Genomic DNA, 17,790 nt, shown 5'->3' with positions numbered 1-17,790 from the left:
GGGTGGGGAGAGACTTGGAAGCAGGGAGCAGAAATTCAGACAAAACCCAATGGGAAAGGAGGAGCTGTGGAAAGAGGTGGTGGAGTCAGCTGCAGAAGATGGCACTGGCACTGGCGTGCCTGGTGATACTAGGGTGGAAGCGCAGAGGATTTGGGGCTGTGCTCATAGCGGGAGAGCGGTGATTGAAGGCGAGGGAGCTGCAGGGTGGGAACTTGCGTGTCGTGCTGGTGGAAGAGGGTTTCTGGAGACCACCTGTATCCCCATCCTCCTCTGTCCTCCGGCTGCTTGGCTGTGTTGATGAAGGATACGCAAGCACCTTCTAGTAAACAGACAAAGCCAAGTGAGCAGTATGTTGTCTACCGAGCTAGGGTGTGCTCTGTTTAATAGCACTATAATGTCCTATAATTAGCAGGCAAAGGACTTGCCTCCCAGCTGGCCTGTGCCAGAAGGATATAATTACAATCCCAAGGAGTGATGTTCCTCTGACCTGCCGCCAGCTTGCAGCGTACGTCTTACACCGTGGAGGAGAAATCTACTTCTCTTCCCTGTATTCAGCCAGGGAAGCAAGGGGATGGCTGCAGCATCACTGGAAGAGCTGCCAAAGCATCGGGAGAGCGGCTGGTACCCGACAACGCCGTGTAGAAGGACTGGATCCCTTGTGAGTGGGAGGGAGGGGATGTCCCTTCTGGCATCTCCGGGAACATCGCGTGTTTCTGCTGAGCTTGGGACGGGTGACTTGTTGAGGGAAAGGTTGTGGTTGTCTTTATTCTGCAGCCATGTGGATCGTCGCTCAGCCAGGGCCAGTAGAGGCTTTTACTGGTTTCCCAGTAAATCTGGATCGGCACAAAACAAAGGTTCTCGTTTAGGAAATATCTTAGTTGCAGCATTTGTTCGGGGCTGTCATCCCTTCCAGCCAACAGCGTGAAAACGTGCCAAGCCTGGGAGAGCAAGCACAGGCGTGAGGACAGATTTTGGCAGCCTGGCTGGCAGCTGCCTGCGGCACACGGGGAGCGCAGGCAGAGGGAAGAGCCACGTCCTCCAGACCCACCGCACACCTCTGCAGGAGCTCTGCCCTCCCCTCCGGGCCCTGACCCCCACTCGGGATTTCAGAGGACACCTGTTTGGACACTGGTTTTCGTAAATATGTGGGGAAGGGAGCCGGGAGGCGACGGAGCAGCTGCGTGCACGGCAGGTCGCTGGGGGCTTTGCAAACCTGCCGCCTCCGTGGCAAAGTTCTTGCTCTTCGCTTTTGCCCCCCCCCCCCCCAAACTGCCTATGTTAATTATGAGCAGCTCCATGGGGAGGTCATTCATTTGGTTTTGCCACACACCTTGGCTGCACTCATTAGGGATGAAATCCCAGCCCGGTGCGGTGTCACCAAGGGCTGTGGGGGTGCCCTGCCAGAAATCCAGCCCCAGGCTGGGCACATGGGTCTGGTGGGGACAGGACTCGCCAGAAAGGAGGTTACAGTCTTCTGTGAAGTTAAGCCGGGCTGACTGCAAACAAGTGAATGTCTTAAGAAGGAAAGGGCTTTGCTCCTGCAACCGCCAGGTCCTTCAGTGCTTGTGCTGTGGCTGAGCCCTGGCTCTGGTGCAGGGGCTTGGGAACACTCGGAGAAGACATGGACGCCGGTGGGTACAAATCCAGAAACCACTCAGGTTTCACGCTCACGTTAACTCCGGGGACTTCTCTGTAAACCGTCGTGCTCGGGGCGAGGAGCCTGGCACGGTGCTGCGCTCCGCGCCGGCAGCAGGGTTTGGTGCCAACGCGTTCTGATCTCCGTCCAGTTTGCCACGGAGAGAGGAGAGAGAGAGAGAGAGACGTCAGCTCCGAGAGGAACCCGCACCCCTGGGGTGCACGCTGCGTTTTCACGCCGTTCGCGCCCGTCGGAGCTGCGTGCGGGAAGGGGAAGGAGGTGGCAGCGACACCGGGTCTGAGCTGCTGTGAACCCCCCCGCCTCTGCAGCCATCCCCACCCCGGGGGAAGCACGTGTTTTAAAGCAGCTCGGGGAGATCTTAGGGGCGAGCTGCAGTTTAGCAGCCTGTATAAAAGCTGCTTTCTTCCCTCCCCTGTCGTTTTGCTTGGGTTTCGCCCGGGCGATGAGCTGCATCCCTTTTCCCTCCGCCATCCCCGCTCCTGTGGCTTTGCCCGTGGCAGCCGTGGCACAATCCATGGACGGCTCTCCCGGAGCTGGAAGGCTGCAGCGTCGATGCAGCCGGTGTGGGAGCAAACGTGGTGGCACCTGGTTTCCCCAGGTGCTGGGAGCCTGGCACTGCGGGGGGTAATTGGGTTCCCTCTGCCTCTCTCCCCCCAGATCCGGAGGAAATAATTGGAAAAGAGAGGTGTGAGTCTCTGCCTGGCGCTGGAGAGGAGAACATTAAAGGCCCGAGCTCTCCACTTCATTCGCAGCTCCTGGGATGGTAATTGCTGTGTTGTGGTTTCTAATTAGCGCCGCGGTGGGGGGGAGGGTGTTTTACTCCGCAGCCCCGGTGGGGTCAGCCCTGTCTCTGTCGCGCCCCTTGGCTTTCCTCGCCCCCCAGCTTTGCCTACTCCCCCGTGGGAGCTGCTCTGCAGCTTTCTCCAACAGACCCATCTCTCTGGGACCCACTGGTGGATACCGCTGTCCTTCCTCTCCCCCCCCAAACCTCTCCCCAGGGAGATGCCGGTGGCCAGCCCTGCTCTGGATTTGGCCCCCACCACCTCCGCGTGTCTCCCAGCATGGGTGGCTCGGGCAGCTCTCGGCTGGGGAGGAAAAAAAAAGCCAGCTTCTTCTGTCTCTGCCCAGGCTGAGGTGGGTCACCGCGGCTTCCCCCGGGACCCTGAGCCCCAGGGTCCGTAGCCGTCCTGCTCCTGCCGGGCACCTTCTTGCCCATCCTGCGCGTTGGGTCTCGGTGTCAAAGGGAGACACGTGGTGTTTTAGCGCAGAGAGCGAGTGTTGGCCGAGACCTCCTCCCTTTTAGCAAATATTCTGCTCGTATTCCTTTAGCAAATGTTCTGCTCCCCCCCCCAGGGAACGCCCGTGATGTTTTCCACAGAGATCGGAGCAAGCGCTCCCTTGCCCGTGCCACCCACCAGCTGTCTTTCCTAGCTAGATGGTCGTCTCCTTGAGCCAGGAGCTCTCTCCTTACCTCTCCCTTAACCCAACCGGGGCACTCGAGGTCCTACAGGGATGCTGCACGCGAGAGGAGCCCCCGTCACGCGCACCCCTTTGCAGGAGGACCCTCCTGCCGCTGGAAGCCCCGCGGCATTCTTGCCGCTCCCGGAGCCGAGCATCCCCGCTGGCCGAGGCTGCTCCCTCGCCTCCGCTCGAGTTTGTTTGTTTGTTTGCGTAGCGCCAGCTCGAGGCGGGCAGGAGGGAGAGAGGGAGGGAAAGCACCAAGGAGGAGACGTGCGGATTCATTTTGAGGCCTCATAATGGTACATTTACACACCATGTTGCCTAAGGAAATTGGGTAGATGAATGCCTGGTCATGCTGCCAGTGCACCAGGTTAACTCCCAGGATTTAGCTTATATCATTTCACGAGAGCGTTTATGGCCTTTACTGTGTTTATTCCCAGGTGCTCTTTGGCACTGCTGCATCCCAGGCTCCTTTTGTGTATGCACGCGTGTGTGTAGATTTTCAAATAAAATAACACATCTATTCAGACCCGGTCCACATTAAATATTTATTGCCTGCAGTTTGTGCATATGTGTTTGATAAATGGGTGTAAGGGGAGGGGAGGAGAAGGGGAAACGGGAACTCGGATGCAGAGAAAGCACCGGCTTTGTCCCGGAATTTCTCCAGGGGATGGCGCTGGAGAGGGGTATCCAGCGAGCACTGCCTTTGGGTCTGTTTTCAGGCTTTTTGGACAAGGTCCAGGCTGGTGGGATGGCTGCGTGCTTTGGTGCTTAAGCGACAAGTTCCTTCTCCAGGGACAGGCATGCCGTGACAAGGTTTCTGCTGCCAGCCCTACCCAACACCCTCCAGCTAAGCAGGACCCCCTTATCTCCCCGTTCCTGACTTCCCATCCCGTTGGCACTCAGAAACTTGTCTGAAATGCTGCTGGATCTGGGGGTGGTTGTTCAGGACTTGGGTCTGCTGAATTCACCTGTTTCCCTTTAAACATTCAGCAAGCTTAAATAAAACCGGTTTATTCCAGCCCATGAAAGAGGCTGGGTGGGTGGCTGGCTGCAGAAGGGGAAACGCAGGTACCCAACTGAAGTGTTAGAGCGAGGAAATCCAGTCTTAAAAATTATGCCCAGCATCCGTGGAGCAGAAGGATGACACCTTTGTGAAAGTGGTGCCTGCAACAGGCTCTGGGGATGGAGGAGCTATTCTGGAAAGAGAATAGGTCTCCCTGGGGCCGTGCTCTGGCTCATGCCTGTATCCTGTGCACTCTAGCCCCTCTTCAGAGGTACAAATAAATCTGTTTCGACGGCAGTTTGGAGCAGCCCTGCCTCCTGGTAACCTGGAGATGCTCTTTGCCCGCCGTGAACAGGGCATGACATGCAGGCTGCATCTTTGATTTCTGCAGATCTCCTAAAGGGAGGAGGAGCATAGCTCTTATATTAAAGAATTTTTTTGCTTTGTTGACGTTTGTGACCAGAAAGGATGACGCTTGAAATCCGAGCTGAGTTTTCAGCTGTTACTAGGTGCTTTGGACATGGGGCTTACAGGGAAGCAGAGTGGCCGTGGAACGACCGCTCACCTTGGTCCTCAGCGCTGGCAAGCCTGCAATGTGGGTCTGCAACTGGTAGTGCTGTATTTTGTGATGAAATGATCGTTCTTCCCTTGATCTCATAGTGTCTTTGCTTTTCCCTCTGTAATTCACAGCACCTTTGGAGAGCTGAAGACTGTCCGGCTGCCCAAGAAAATGGCAGGAACGGGATCCCACCGGGGCTTTGGGTTTGTGGATTTCCTCACCAAGCAGGATGCCAAGGTGAGATGTAGTCCTCCCCCTCTGGCACCCTCCCAGCCTGGTCTCGGAGCAGAAGGTGAGGAAGGGAACCTGGAGGCTCTGTGCCGCTGAGGCTTAGCCTAGATTTGGGGCAGGCTGTTACCATTCACCAGCAAAGCTGCGCTGAGGCTACAACCCGCATGCGGGCGACCACTGGAGGTTACACGACAGAAGCTGCAACCTAAGCTGTAATGGGCGTAAGTTTGGTGCAACTGATAAAATGGCTAAAAATCCACGTAATGTAGAAGGACAGGGGCTTATTTTTCAGGTTTGTCACAAGCAAGGTGAGAAGGGATGGTTCTGACCCAACGTTAACACATCAGGAAACCTGAGTACGTGTCCCATCTCCGCCACTGCCTTGGTTTTAGGGGAGTTTTGGATATTGTGGCTGTTCACCGATTTGTAAACTCCACAAGGCCCATGTTCATCAGTTCCCCCGTGTGTTTTGAGACCCCCCTGTGAGCAGCCTTACCCTGGTGTTTTTCAGATAGTAAGCATAACAGAAGAGCAGTAGTTGCAAATTGGTCAAAAGGATGGGCAAGCAGAGACAAAGGGCTGTGTCTGCTTTGCCTTGCTGAACACAAGACCAAAGATCAAGTTCTGTAATACAGTCATTGTCTTGGTGCAAAGAGGGGACCTAGTTGTGCTGGGTTGGCCAAGGATGCTTTCTCAGAGTGGTCTGCGCTGGCTGTTTGACAGCAATATGGAAAATGTCAGCGGCAGGCAGCGGTGTCTGGGAAATGCTTTTCTCAGCACCAAGAACTGAGCTCCTGAAGCCTACAAGTTGAAAGCACATTTTGCTTTAACCAAAAAATGGCAGAACCCGTCGTTCCAGTATCTTGATGGTTTTGCAATCTGTACGCACTTTATGCTGCAAAATATTCCATAGCATTTTAAGCTGGGGTAGATTGCTGTTCAAAATGCTCTAGTCTATTATTTTTTTTTAAAGCTTTCCTATACGTTTAAGTTCCATATTTGCAGAAATAACAAGGAGATCGTAGCCTGTCCGATAGTATTCTGCTCCCACCCTTTGTCGGAGGTTCAGGAGCAGGCTGGACCAGGCGTGATCTCCCATGCGCTGGGCAGAAGAGGGTCCTCGGCCCCGCTGTAAGCTGCTGCGTGGGCACTCCCAGCGCCGGAGCAGTGTGGGTTTTGTCCCCGCTGCTGGCAATTTGCACAGTATCCGGAAGAGGAATGGTTGTGGGCACAAGCCGAGGGATGTTATTGCTGAAGTGAGGGGATCACGCGGCTCCACTGGCTCCCCGAGACTCCAGATTTTCAAGACTGTGAGCAGAGATGGAGGAGAGAGGAGGGGGGAGCCAGCATAGCCCATGTTTATGTTTTTAGACAGGATTCATTGATCCGGGATCACAAGGGACTATTAGATCATCCGTTCCAGTCTGACCTCTCATATAACACAGTACATAGAGTTTCTTTGTTAGTCCGGTATTGATCCTAATTCAAACTCCCTTCCGCTCGGCGTTCGTCCTGGCTTTGGGAGTCAGCTCGCTGGGCAGCGTGGGGTGCAGCGAGCCCCCCAGGAGCGTGGTTCCTTTCCCTGCGTGGTGAGCTGCACCTGCGGCTCTGCTCAAACCCCAGCTCTGGGCAGCTTTGCTTTAACCTCTGCTTCACACCAGAGTTGTTCAGGCTTCGTTCCTGGTTTTTGAATTAATCTTTTCCTAAGGAAACTTCAAGCATTTGATGGAAAGGTGCATACAGGGACCTGGCTGGTTCTTGACTGTTGCTCAGCCGCTGGTTTGGGGGTGAATGAGAGAGCACCCGCTTTTCTGCTTGGTTTCTGGAGGAAATAGGGCGCAGGCTCAGGGTCTGCCTTCCATCCCTCTTCAGCCCCTCGGGGACCTGGCGGCTAATTCCAGCTGCACTGGACAAATAGAGATCTCAGCGGTAGGAAACCCGTCTATCACTGGTGGACGCTGGCAGCCAGCTGGAGGGGAGAGAGCTGGGCAGGGCGTTTACTTGGGGCACTGCTGCCAAAGCTCGCAAAGGCCATGGGAGGCAAGCGTGCAGGGAGAAAGCTGCCCTGTGGAAGAGCGCTTTCTTCTTTTCCAGCAAAGCAGCTCTTCTTCCTTCTTCTTCGTTTTTTTTTTTTTTTTCCACCCTCATCTCTTTGAGGGATTTAATTGTCTCACAAGTGGCACATCAAGTACACTCCATTGGCTGTCTGGAAGAGGATGCGCTGTGTATTGATGAATAGGATCCTGAATATTGTAAACACAGACATAATTGCTTAGAGTTTATTGCTAAGTGAAATGAGAGAGGAGGGGAGTGGGCCTGAAGACCTCTGAGCTGAATAGCTGTGACTGTCAATGACATTTTTGCTCAGAGTGGTAATCTGGAAATCGCTTATAAGCATCTTATAAAACAGGATGGTTTTGTAAGAGAATAGTTAGGGTGGCTTTGTTGGGCATTTAAAGCCTGTGACCTCCTGTGTTTGTCTTTTTCTCTGAGCAGTCACGGCTGCTGTGGGAGTGCGTATGGAGATTTTCCAAAGGCAGGACAGAGTTGTGGGGCTCCCCCTCTGAGCTCCCCGATGCCGTGCCTGCAGACCTGTCCCGTCGGGCTGCGTTTCGTCCCCTTGGCCTCCCCCGATGCTCTGCCGCCCGCTCAAGGGGAGCCAGTCCTGCCGAAAGGTGCTGTCGCGGGAGGGGTGAGCGCCTGAGCCGCACTCATCAGGCAGCGGGTCGCTTTGCCTGCAGGGGAGGTGACGTCCAGGCAGGGCACGGGATGCTGCTGGTAGTGGCATCTTCTCCCCATCATCTGCTCGTCCTTCAGAGCCCCAGTCTCACGCCTGGCTTTCCCACGGTGGTGTCTGCAGCCGGGGCTGTCTCTTGCGTAGTTTGACGGCTCCCAGGGTGATGGATGGCCCTCGACTGGGAGTGTTACACCACCGTCAGATGAAATTAGCAGCCCTCTCCCTTCTATGTCGCGAGCGTTTAGCAGATCACAGCACGCACGTGCGTGAAGCCAGGAGATTGGGAGGAACCCACGTCAAAGACAGCAACAGGAGGGACAAAGTAATATTCACAAAGAGGGTTTGTATGCCTGCTGATCAAGCCTTTAGTTTTAAATCTCCAGTGCCAGCTGACCACTAGCTGGGAGCGCATGGAAGTTAGGGATGAGAAGGGGAACTTTGATCCGCTGGCAATAACAAATTAACTCCGGTTAAGGAAGCATTAACTGTTTGACACGTTTCGTGATGTTCCCTGTGCAGAACTGTTGCGGAATTGTTTTTATTTTTGAACTATTAACTGGAAGCCGAGTTTCCACTTTTCTCCCCTGTTGATATAAAAATACATCTGGTCTCCAAATAGAAATTGCCCATTCGGGAAAGACAGTCAACCCTTTAAAAATGCACGCACAGGGAAGGAAAAATCCTTGTGTGCAGCTGGCATCGCAGAGAGCATCCTCAGTTGGGACCGGTTCTTGCGAGGAAGGGAAATTTATCAATCTCCTAATGTTGTTGACCCTTTGTCCCTCTAATGACTCCAGCCCGGAGGCTCTTCGGCTTGAGTATTTAATAGGGCAAGGGGGAATCTATAGGCAGAGCAGCACTGTCCTCCAAATTAATACAGTATTTAGGGACGGAGCCGTAGCACTCGGGGGTGACAGACGCGATGGTCCGGTCTCTTGATCTCTGCCTTTCCAACGCTCCGGCGCAGCAGGCTTTGCTCCAAAGCAGTGTCTGTCTTGTCCCGGCAGCCCAGGCTTCACGTGAGTTTATCGGCCACCTCTTAATTTTGAAATTCCCTTACTGAATCCCACAAACATTTTTAAGCTGCTGTTCCAGCCTCTCTCCCTTCCTTTCTCTGCTTTTCCCTGCCCTGTTCACCTCTCCATCCACCACCTGGGCTCTAGCCCTGCCCAAGCTGTACTCAGAGCTAGCGACGAAATCCTGCCGCACTGAGCCGTGACGTTAAACTTGAACCAAACTCTGCAAAATCATACCCGGGAGGGTTCAGAAATGACATTTTTAAGCATGCTTGCATCCTGTTTTCTAGGGCGAGAGGGCCGTAGGGTTTTCATGCAACCCCTAAAGCATTTGGAGAGCAAAAGAGACCTGCGAGAAGGTTTGCCAGGGCTCTTCAGCTTTCGGTGCTACCTGGCAGTGGGTGTATTACCAAATGCAGCAGCTTTAATGAAATCCTTTTTTGGCATTTAAGGATACCGAGCCTCATGTGGTGGAGGTTCCCCTTTTCTGTAGGATGATGTAGGTGTAGGATGATGCGAAGCCGTGGTAATTAGAGGTCTTTTCTCTCGGATAGGTGGACACCACACCTGTCTTTATCCCTAGTTTGGATACAACTAAACAAACCTCTGGCCATTTGATGCTTTGGTCTTCAGAGGAGGTGTCCTGGGAAGGCAGACACTCGGGTGGAGGAGCTGTACCCCAAGAATAGCTCCTGCCTCCAGCCCCACTTTCTTTGAAAGTCAGCCTGCTTGTCCTCATTTCATATTTCTCATGTAATTAAAATATTTTTTTTTCCCTATCAATCTTTTCATTTGGAATAGCAGCAGTGGCAAATTTCCTCCTCCCGCTGGAAGATTTCCAGCAATGCGGATGTATGGGGATGGCATTTCTCCCCTTCATCCCTTTGTCTTTTAAATCATCGGTGGTTTCTCTTTTTTTCCCCTGAAAAAGTCTCAATTCCTCTCAGAGCAATGAAGAGCTAAGGTTTATTTTTTAGCTCGTTTCCAAAGGAATTGACATTCACGTGTTTTTCACCTGAGGCGCGTGGCTTCCCTTCTGCAGCCCCAGCTCCGGGAGCCCATCTGGAAGACGGGGCTGTGGGGAGTACTGGTCCCAGCACGCCCTTTCCCGCGCGGACTGGAGCAGTGGTGAGCCGAAGGGGTCCCCGCGATCTCCCCCTGGCATCCCCAGCTTTGCTTTATCCTGGGTGCGAACCAGCTCATTTTGGGAGCGCGCCTGGCTGGGAAGGGCCAATGTCACCGGGCTGCTGGCAGATGCGTCTCTCCCAGTGGGTTTCTTTCACGTAATGCAACTTGATGGCAGCATCTGCCTTCCCTCTTGCTCCCACGACCTTTCCCGGTGCTGCCCGCAAAACTAGAGGATGGCCTCATCCTGGACTGGGCTGAGCGGCTGCGTGTGCTTGGCGGGGGACAGAAGCAAGCCTGCAACGAGGAGGACGTGGCAGAGCAAGTGGCTCGGACGGTGAGAGCCCACCGAGCACCACCACGCGTTGCACCGTGGCGGTGGGCACGTTCGGCGTGGTCTGCCCTCCTCCGTGACCCGCTGCAGAGCGCAGCGAGGTTGCCGGGGCCGTATACTGTCTTCCAACCTTCCTCTTCCTCGTGCCGCGGGAAGTGAGAAATGAAAAAGTATAAATTAACAAATGAGACCTGGCGATTAGAGCTGCAGTTGTTTGCCAGGCTTTGGAAATGGCTCTTTGTGCCAACGTAAACAGCCATCACAACTCCCTACTGCCACCTCCCCCCGAGTGTTTATTTAAGCCAACACATTGCTCTGCTAATTGGATACCATTCCAAGTGAAAATAGGCCCTTAAAACAACAGCAGCGGCAAATAAAAACAGCTGTAGCTGCAAAAACACCAGCCAGGCTTGCAGCCCTTCGGAGGGGAAGGCACCCCTCAAAAAGGAGGCATGCCGCCCTGCCGGGGTCGGTCCCCGCGGAGCTGGCGAAGGTGGGGAATCTCAGCGACGCTGTGGAGCAGGTGGAGCTGGTGCTCCTCGTTTCTCTTTTTTGTAACGTATGAGAATTATATGAGCGAAAGGGAGTCGGAAGGAGGGGAAAACCCAGGTTACTGAGTGTTGGTCACTGGGAACGGGGAGGTTTTTTGCGTTTTGTAACCTGGCGGCTTAGTCAGGAGTGGTCGTGGGCAGCCACAGCCTCTTGCAGGAAGAGCCGTGTGACATTTGGGGACAACCACAGCGGTTCAAAATTGCTGTTTAGCAAACGGCTCAGAGGAGAAGTCTGGGCTTCTCCGGGACAGCTTTGGTGCTGGTTTGGGGGCCTCCAGATGGGCAGACACGTCCCTGTTGGACGGTGGGATGTGTTTCTGTGATCCTATAGCTGCTGTATTTGTTCCAAGGGTGTGAGTTTGCAGAGCTTACAACCTGACTTATTCCCAGCCTTAGCTGGGTTTTTTAAAAGAGCATTTGGGGCTCCTTTTCTCTACTTTCTCTCCTTTTCGCTGTTTTCCTGAATGCCTCTGCTGGTTGCCTACAGTCATAGAAAGCCGGCTGAGCCACTGTGGTGGCTGGCACGCACGTATTCGACATCAGCAAGAGATTATAGCTGTACGGATGTTATTAAGCAGGATCTAACAATGAGGAAACTTCTGGATTTCTATAACATAGCAAACCACGATAGGCAAAAAGAGGAGAGGACTTCTGCATTGGCTTCTGGCTCTGCCACGTTTGCCGTCACCATGGCCAACATCACCGAACGGTTGGCGAGAGGAAGGCGGCTTTCCCCGCTGAGTTCGTGCTTCTTCAGACTCGTTGTCCCCGAGCAGAAAGCAATCTCTCTACTCGCATTTGAGCTGTGCTTTACTGCGCGCCAGCGGAGAGAGCAGGGTGGCTGGAGAGGCGCGAGGATGCTCTGCCCGTCCTAACCCAGCGCTGCTGTGCTGCCCGTGAGGGCCCTGGTTTAGAGTTGACCCGGCTAGTGCTGCCCCGAGTCTCGACAGCCTTTCCCGGCTCAGGTGTGTTCCCAGGGTGATGCAAGGCTGCAGCCAACCTTGAGCTGCTTGCTGTGCTGGATTTCAGCCTGCTCCCTGGCGAGCAGCAGCAGCCTCCAGGAATGGCGATGGGTATTTGCTCTGCTGCAAGTATGTAGAAGATAAATGATCAAGTCAAAGCCACTGATGGAGATGGATCCTGCCCCATCAGAGCAAAGCGCTCAAAGTAGGGTGTTCTCCGGTGGCCTTTTAGATTCAGGGCAGGGGGAGAGACGTCTTTTCCTCGTGTGAGCCGGTTTTTATTTTATCCCTTATTATTTTTTTCTCTCTTAATTCTGCAGAAAGCGTTCAACGCCCTGTGCCACAGCACGCATTTGTACGGCCGGAGGCTGGTCTTGGAGTGGGCAGACACGGAGGAGACGGTGGAGGCCCTGAGACGGAAAACGGCAGACCATTTCCACGGTAACGCAGCAGCATCCTTCTGGCCTGTCCATACAGCCCCGGCTGGCACCGTCCCATCTGGCACACGCTGCCAGTCCATGCCGGCCCTTTCCCCGCCGCCGCCGGCTTTGCCGGAGCTGGCAGGTAGATGCTGGAGCCTGACAATGCAAGCGCAGGGGGAAGCAGGAGGCATCCAGGCCACGGCTTTGTCTGACAGCTCTCTGCCTGCGTGTGAGCCGGTTAACTCTCCGTGTGCTGGCCCTGCCGAGGCGCCTCGATGCCACCCGCCAGCTGCGATGCTTTTGCTCCGTCCGCCTGCGCCCCAGGGCGCTCCGTAGGTGGGGACGGGCTCTGTGCAGGCAGCACGCAGATTAAAAAGGACAAATAATTTGGCCGTCGGTTGAGATGCGGAGAGGGCTGTTTGGATCGGGTTCCCGAGAACGACAGCTCCGCAGATAACAGCACTGCAGGCTCCTATTGACAGCCATCGACAGGCACAAATGCATTGCTTGGCAAATATTTATGTAGGAAGGGCTCCCCTGGGCTGGTGGGCTAAGCTGGAGATCAATGCTCTTCCTCCTGCATCCCCTCCCAGCTTCCCCTCTCCATCACGCACGTGCCCATCGCCCGGGGGGTTGGCATAAGCGGTTCTGGGGCTGCACGTCACAGTCCCCGGCGGTGGAAGAGCAGCGAGCCTCGCTTATTTAGCGAGCCTGACTCCAGTGGGACCTGGCCTCACGTTCATGAAATAGTGTGCATTGTGCTGATTAATACAGGCTGGGGAGGCTGCAGTTTGGTGGTGGAAGGGCTGAGGGTGGGTATGACCAGAGAGGTGTGGAGCGAAGGGGGATGTGCTGGGAGCCATGGGCACATCTCCAGCACGGTGCCAAAAAGGAGACCAAAAGGAGCACAGCGGTGTCGAGGTGCACGGAATAGCCTGGGTGTAGAGCTGTGCTGCTGGGGGCATGCGTGAGGCAGCCGTGAAGGGCAGGCGCTGCTGGGGGTGGATGTGCCCACCCAGAACCCAGCGCTAGAGGGGTGGCGCGTCATGCTCGATCACAGTAATGTGAGTCTCCACCCGGGGTGGAGAAGGCAGCAGGTGAGATGTTTCATGCACCCCATTTTCTATTGAGGATCTCCTTTCTCCCTTTCTACTCCGCTCAGTCTAGGGGGAAAAAATAGTCTTGGCTTTACGGTAGCTGCAGACTTGCAGCAGATGCTGGCTGCTGCCTGCGAGCTCTGTCGCGTCCCTGTTTCCCCCAGGCTCAGCTTGCTTCCCAATTTCTGTCTGCATTTGCTCCAGCCCGCTTGTCCGGGGTCTTCCTCACCGAGGTGGGGACTCTGGGAGAGCGGCAGAAGAGCGTTTTCACGTCCCAGGAGGGATGCTGCCTTGGAGCTCTGGTGGCTCCAGGGGGCTTGGCTGAAAAACAGGAGCAAGGTTATCGCTCCCCATCTTTAGGGACGGAAAATGCGATGGAAGGCAGCAGCCATCACTGCGCTCCAGCCCGTCTCGAGGGGAGAGAAATAACATTCAGTGACTTCAGCCCCGTGTGGTGCACACGCACGTCCTCCGCTGCAAAACTGCTGGTAGCTAATCCTGCGGCAGAGCGGGATCCGCCAGAAGCGGATCTCCGTAACAAAGCCCATCTGGGGCACGCTAGCGGGCACCTGGGGCTGCCTGGTGCCTGGGACCGGGTCTCAGCCTCTCCGCACTGCGCTGCCAGGCTGGAGTTTCACGGGTGGGATTTTATTTCTTCGGGGAAGTGCCCTCTCCTGATTTCAAGGCGGGCTTGCTGCGCGATTTCTGGCAGTGATGCGCGGCGGCCCCGAGGAAGGGAGGGAGCTGCGCCCTGTCCCTTTTGCTGTGGGTGTGCAGAAAGCAATAGTGATAGCGATAAAGAGGGAGAAGCTGCAGCTACCACCCTGCCTTCGGCTGCCGTGGGGATGCTCCTTCATGTTTCCTCCCCAGCGTAGCTGCAAGCTGATTTTCCCACGCGGAGCCAGGGTGGAGAGGAGACAGAGCACGCACAGCATCGCTGCCCTGCCTCGAATCCCCCCCACGCCTTCAGCCTACCAAACAGCCAGGCTGAGACCGCGCATCTCGTTTCACTGGTGATGCAGACTGGATTCTGTCGACCAGAAACCAAGCTGGCTTTTTCCTGCCGATACGCATTTCCCCCCACTTTCCTCCTCTCCCCACAAGGCGCCGGAGCATCTCGGGACATCCGTGTGCTGTTCGTGGATGTCCCTGTGAGTTTTCCTCTCCCACCTCAGTGCGGCTGACTTGTGAGGGTCTTCCCACAGCTTTGCAGGCTGTAGCGGTCAGGCCCATGTGGTTCCTTATCTCCAAGTAGGAAGGGACTGAGCTGGGAATGGGAGAGAAAAGATGATTTTGAGTGGTCGAGGCTCAGGAAACAGAGTCAAGACCGAGGTCCCTGGTGTCTTCAGCTGCTCTTTCCCAAAAGCCAAAAGCCGCTGCTGCTGCTGTCCTTGTGTTGCTCCCCAAGCCAAGCCCAGCCAGCAGTGTCTGAGAAGCAGGACGTGGAGGCAGATGCCTTCAAAAGGCACAGCGTGGTGGATGGGGTGGGTTTTACCCCACCATCCAACTCAGCTTATTCCTTGTTTCCTGCCCTAAATTTCTTGGCAGGGTTGAGCATTGCCATCCCATGGGAGAGTCTTTTTCTTTTTTTTTATTTCTCTGAACGTCTCCTGTGATCCTTTTGGACCTGGAGACCTCCAACACCACAAGCTACTCATGCTGTTTGGAGAGGCTGGTCTTGCTGTAGCGGCGCTGTGTGTTTGTATCAAGCCGTGTTGGCAGTGCTGTGCCATCAGTACAGGGTAACATGTGGCCTCTGCTGCTCCTGGCCCTTTTCCTGGTTATTGCACAGAAATAAAAGCAGCCAGGGAGCGTGCCAAGGACTTCGCACATACCAGAAGAGGTGAAAGTGTTAAAGGAGGACAAAGGACTGAGACTGCCCACACCACGGGGCTTTCACACGCATTTCTCCCAAGTTTTATGCAATTGGAATTTAAGTATTTTTAAAAGCTCCTTCCTTTTCTTCTTCCATTTCCTCTTTTTTATGCAGTTTTTGGGTTGCTGTGGACACAACAGTGATGCACAAATGTTTCCACAGTTAGCACGTGGTGGATCTGCGTGTAGGAGAGGCTGCAGAGTGCTAACAGAGGGTGAGAAGATTGCCGTAAGGCCTGGGGGGTTGTTATCAACCAGGTCCGGTGGGACAACACGGTGACCTGCGCTCCCCTGGGTACGTTGGCGAGTTTGGCTTGAGCAATGGGCTCATCCTGCTCCATCTTGCTTCCATCACGGCAGATTTCTGCATCTCCAGCTTTGAAAGAGCCACCTTGGTCTTTCAGGCTGGTGTCTGGAGTAGCAGCAGCCAAAACTCCTCACCCAGCGGCTCCAGTGTCAGCCCCGTCATTTTTGTCTTAGCAAGGAAATACTTTGTACAGTCTAGACCTGGGCTGCGAGAGACACATCCTACCACTGAATTCTCTCTGCTACAATTATGCACCTTATTTCTAGACACCATTTATAGAGATTTGGCTTCTAGTTCCCAGGTCTCACTCTGCTGTTATTTGTTAGGTTAAAGAGAGGTCTGGTCTCCTAAATCTTTTCTCCGTGTAGGCGTTTGTCATGGCAATCAAGCCACTTCTGAGCCATCTTTTCAATAGGTCTAATAGATGCAATAAAATGGAATAGGCTTCCTTCCCATTTCGTGTAGTTTTCAGGTCATTCTTTATGGCTTGTTCTGAGTCTTTGTAATGTTCCAGGGGAAAGTGAGGACCCCAGAAGTGGTCACTGGCTGCCAGAGATGGTTTCAGTAATGCTGTCAGGAGTGAAGCCGCAGCCCAGCCCTGATGGCTGGGACTGCAGCACTACACCTCGCGCTTGCTCTCCTGCCTCCGAGCACAGTCTGCGAGAGGTTTAAGTCTTTTTGCTCGTTTCTTTGAGTTTTAATTGCACCGCACTATGTGTTGTTAATTCGTGGGACCTGCTGCTGCAAGGTGGCTGGAAAGCCCGAGAGCTTTCCAGCCAGGGGAGGATTTGATGCTGCTCTGGATAAAGAGACTTACCTACTGTAACGTGGTAAGGAGAAGCCACGGAAAGGTTGGCCAACGGTTGGCCTTGGGGCCTCTAATCCAGACCATAATGTGGAGCAGGGTCGTGGCAAACGCATCAGGGCAGCGAGGGATGCATGAACCCTGCCACCAGCAGCGGCTCGGCCCTCATTTGGGGAGCGGGAATCCTCCCTTTGGAAAACGAGGATCACCGACATCTTTGAAACCAGCAGGGAGAATATTTTGGCTCCGCCAAAACAGCGACAAAGGGCTCCCAATACCCTGCGGCTAAATTGCCAGCCCTGGGGCGAGGGGCAGATCTGGATCTGTGCCCTGCGTAGGAGGGAGCGGTCCGGGGTCGCATCCAGAGCCCCAGTGCGGACCCGCGCGCCTCCTGCATCCCCACGATCCCGCGACCGCGGCCCACGAAAGGTCTGTGAACATCTCCGTCCCCCTTTTCTTCCCTCGCTCGCCTGGCACGGGGCGACGGTTGCCGCTGCGACTCCATCCCGGCAAGCCTCGCTGGGGGGAAGATTTGCGAGCGAGGCGGCCGTACCCTCAGCGTGCGCGCGCTCCCTCTCTCCCGGGAGCTCGCAGTCCGTGCAGGGAAGGTACTTGCTCCCAATCCAGCTAAATTACTATCGACTTGTGTTCTCTGCGCTTCGCAAACATTGCACTCAGCCGTCACCAGCGGGGCTGGCGGTATCCTGCCAGGGCTAACTTGGGAAGCCAGCTGTGCTGGGCCGTTTTTTTCCTGCTCTTTCCCATCGATCAAAGAATTAAATTGACAGATGGGGAATTTTGCGCGAGACGCGGGAAGGGGAAGGAATGACTTGGGGGGGGGGGGGGGGGGGGGGGTTTATAGGAAGGATGGGGTGGAAAGAGGGGATGCGGAGGCTGCGGGGCGGGCGAGTGAGATGCACGAGGAGGGGGTCTGGCTTGTATTTCAGTTGTGAGAGCGTTTCCAGCGGGGCCCCTGGTCTCAGCAGAGGGCTGTGGGTGGGTGTCAAGCAGCGGAGCCCCACTGTGGCTCGCCCCTGGTTATTTACCGGTGTTTGCTGGAAGCCGAGGGTTTGCAGGAGGTTTTGCTCCGCTCTGGACCCGATCCTTGTGCCCTCCCCGCCAGGGTGGGAAGAGTCTTCCCTGTGCCCGTCACCTTTCCCAGGTTGCTTCTCCCTTGGCCGCAGAACCCCAAGCTGTTCCTTTTACCTCTCGGCTGCATTACAGACCTGCCGTGCTCACCCTCACCTCCCAGCCTTTTGGGCTTCCTTTTTTCTCCTTTCTTCTTTTTTATTTTTTTAGATTTTTTTTTTTTTTTTTTTTTTTTTTTAAGAGAGCATCTGTAACTAATGCAAACACATGCCGTAGCCGGAGAGTAAAACCCTGCAGGATTAGCGTGGCATCCGCAACCCTGCCACGTTCTAATCCCGTGGTAATCCCCCTCTCAGCCCACCCCTGCCGGCTTTGGCTATTGTTTAAAGGAAGCAAATGGGATCGTTAGCGGGCAAACCTTAACCAGCTTGGAGCAGCAGAACGGAAGTCGAACCAATTCGCTTCCCCACCCTCCTGGGTTGTTTTTTCTTTTTTTTTTCCCCTTTTCCTCCTTGTTAGGCGGGTTGGGGGATGCTCCCAGCGCTCCCCAACGGTG

General features: G+C 54.8%; 1 protein-coding gene across 2 annotated transcripts in view; it reads left to right on the top strand.

Moving 5' to 3' along the window:
• The window catches only part of RBM19 (RNA binding motif protein 19), a 71,361-nt gene that overhangs the window by 41,761 nt on the left and 11,810 nt on the right, over nucleotides 1-17,790 (top strand). For both annotated transcript variants that reach the window (XM_030026066.2, XM_030026065.2), the window contains exons 22-23: nucleotides 4,815-4,920; nucleotides 11,960-12,080. In XM_030026066.2, coding sequence (XP_029881926.1) covers nucleotides 4,815-4,920; nucleotides 11,960-12,080 — 227 coding nt within the window. The remainder of the gene's footprint in view (nucleotides 1-4,814; nucleotides 4,921-11,959; nucleotides 12,081-17,790) is intronic.

This window comes from Aquila chrysaetos, chromosome 9 (assembly GCF_900496995.4).
Source record: "Aquila chrysaetos chrysaetos chromosome 9, bAquChr1.4, whole genome shotgun sequence".
NCBI classification, from domain to species: domain Eukaryota; kingdom Metazoa; phylum Chordata; class Aves; order Accipitriformes; family Accipitridae; genus Aquila; species Aquila chrysaetos.
This window is presented reverse-complemented; position numbering and strand designations above follow the sequence as displayed.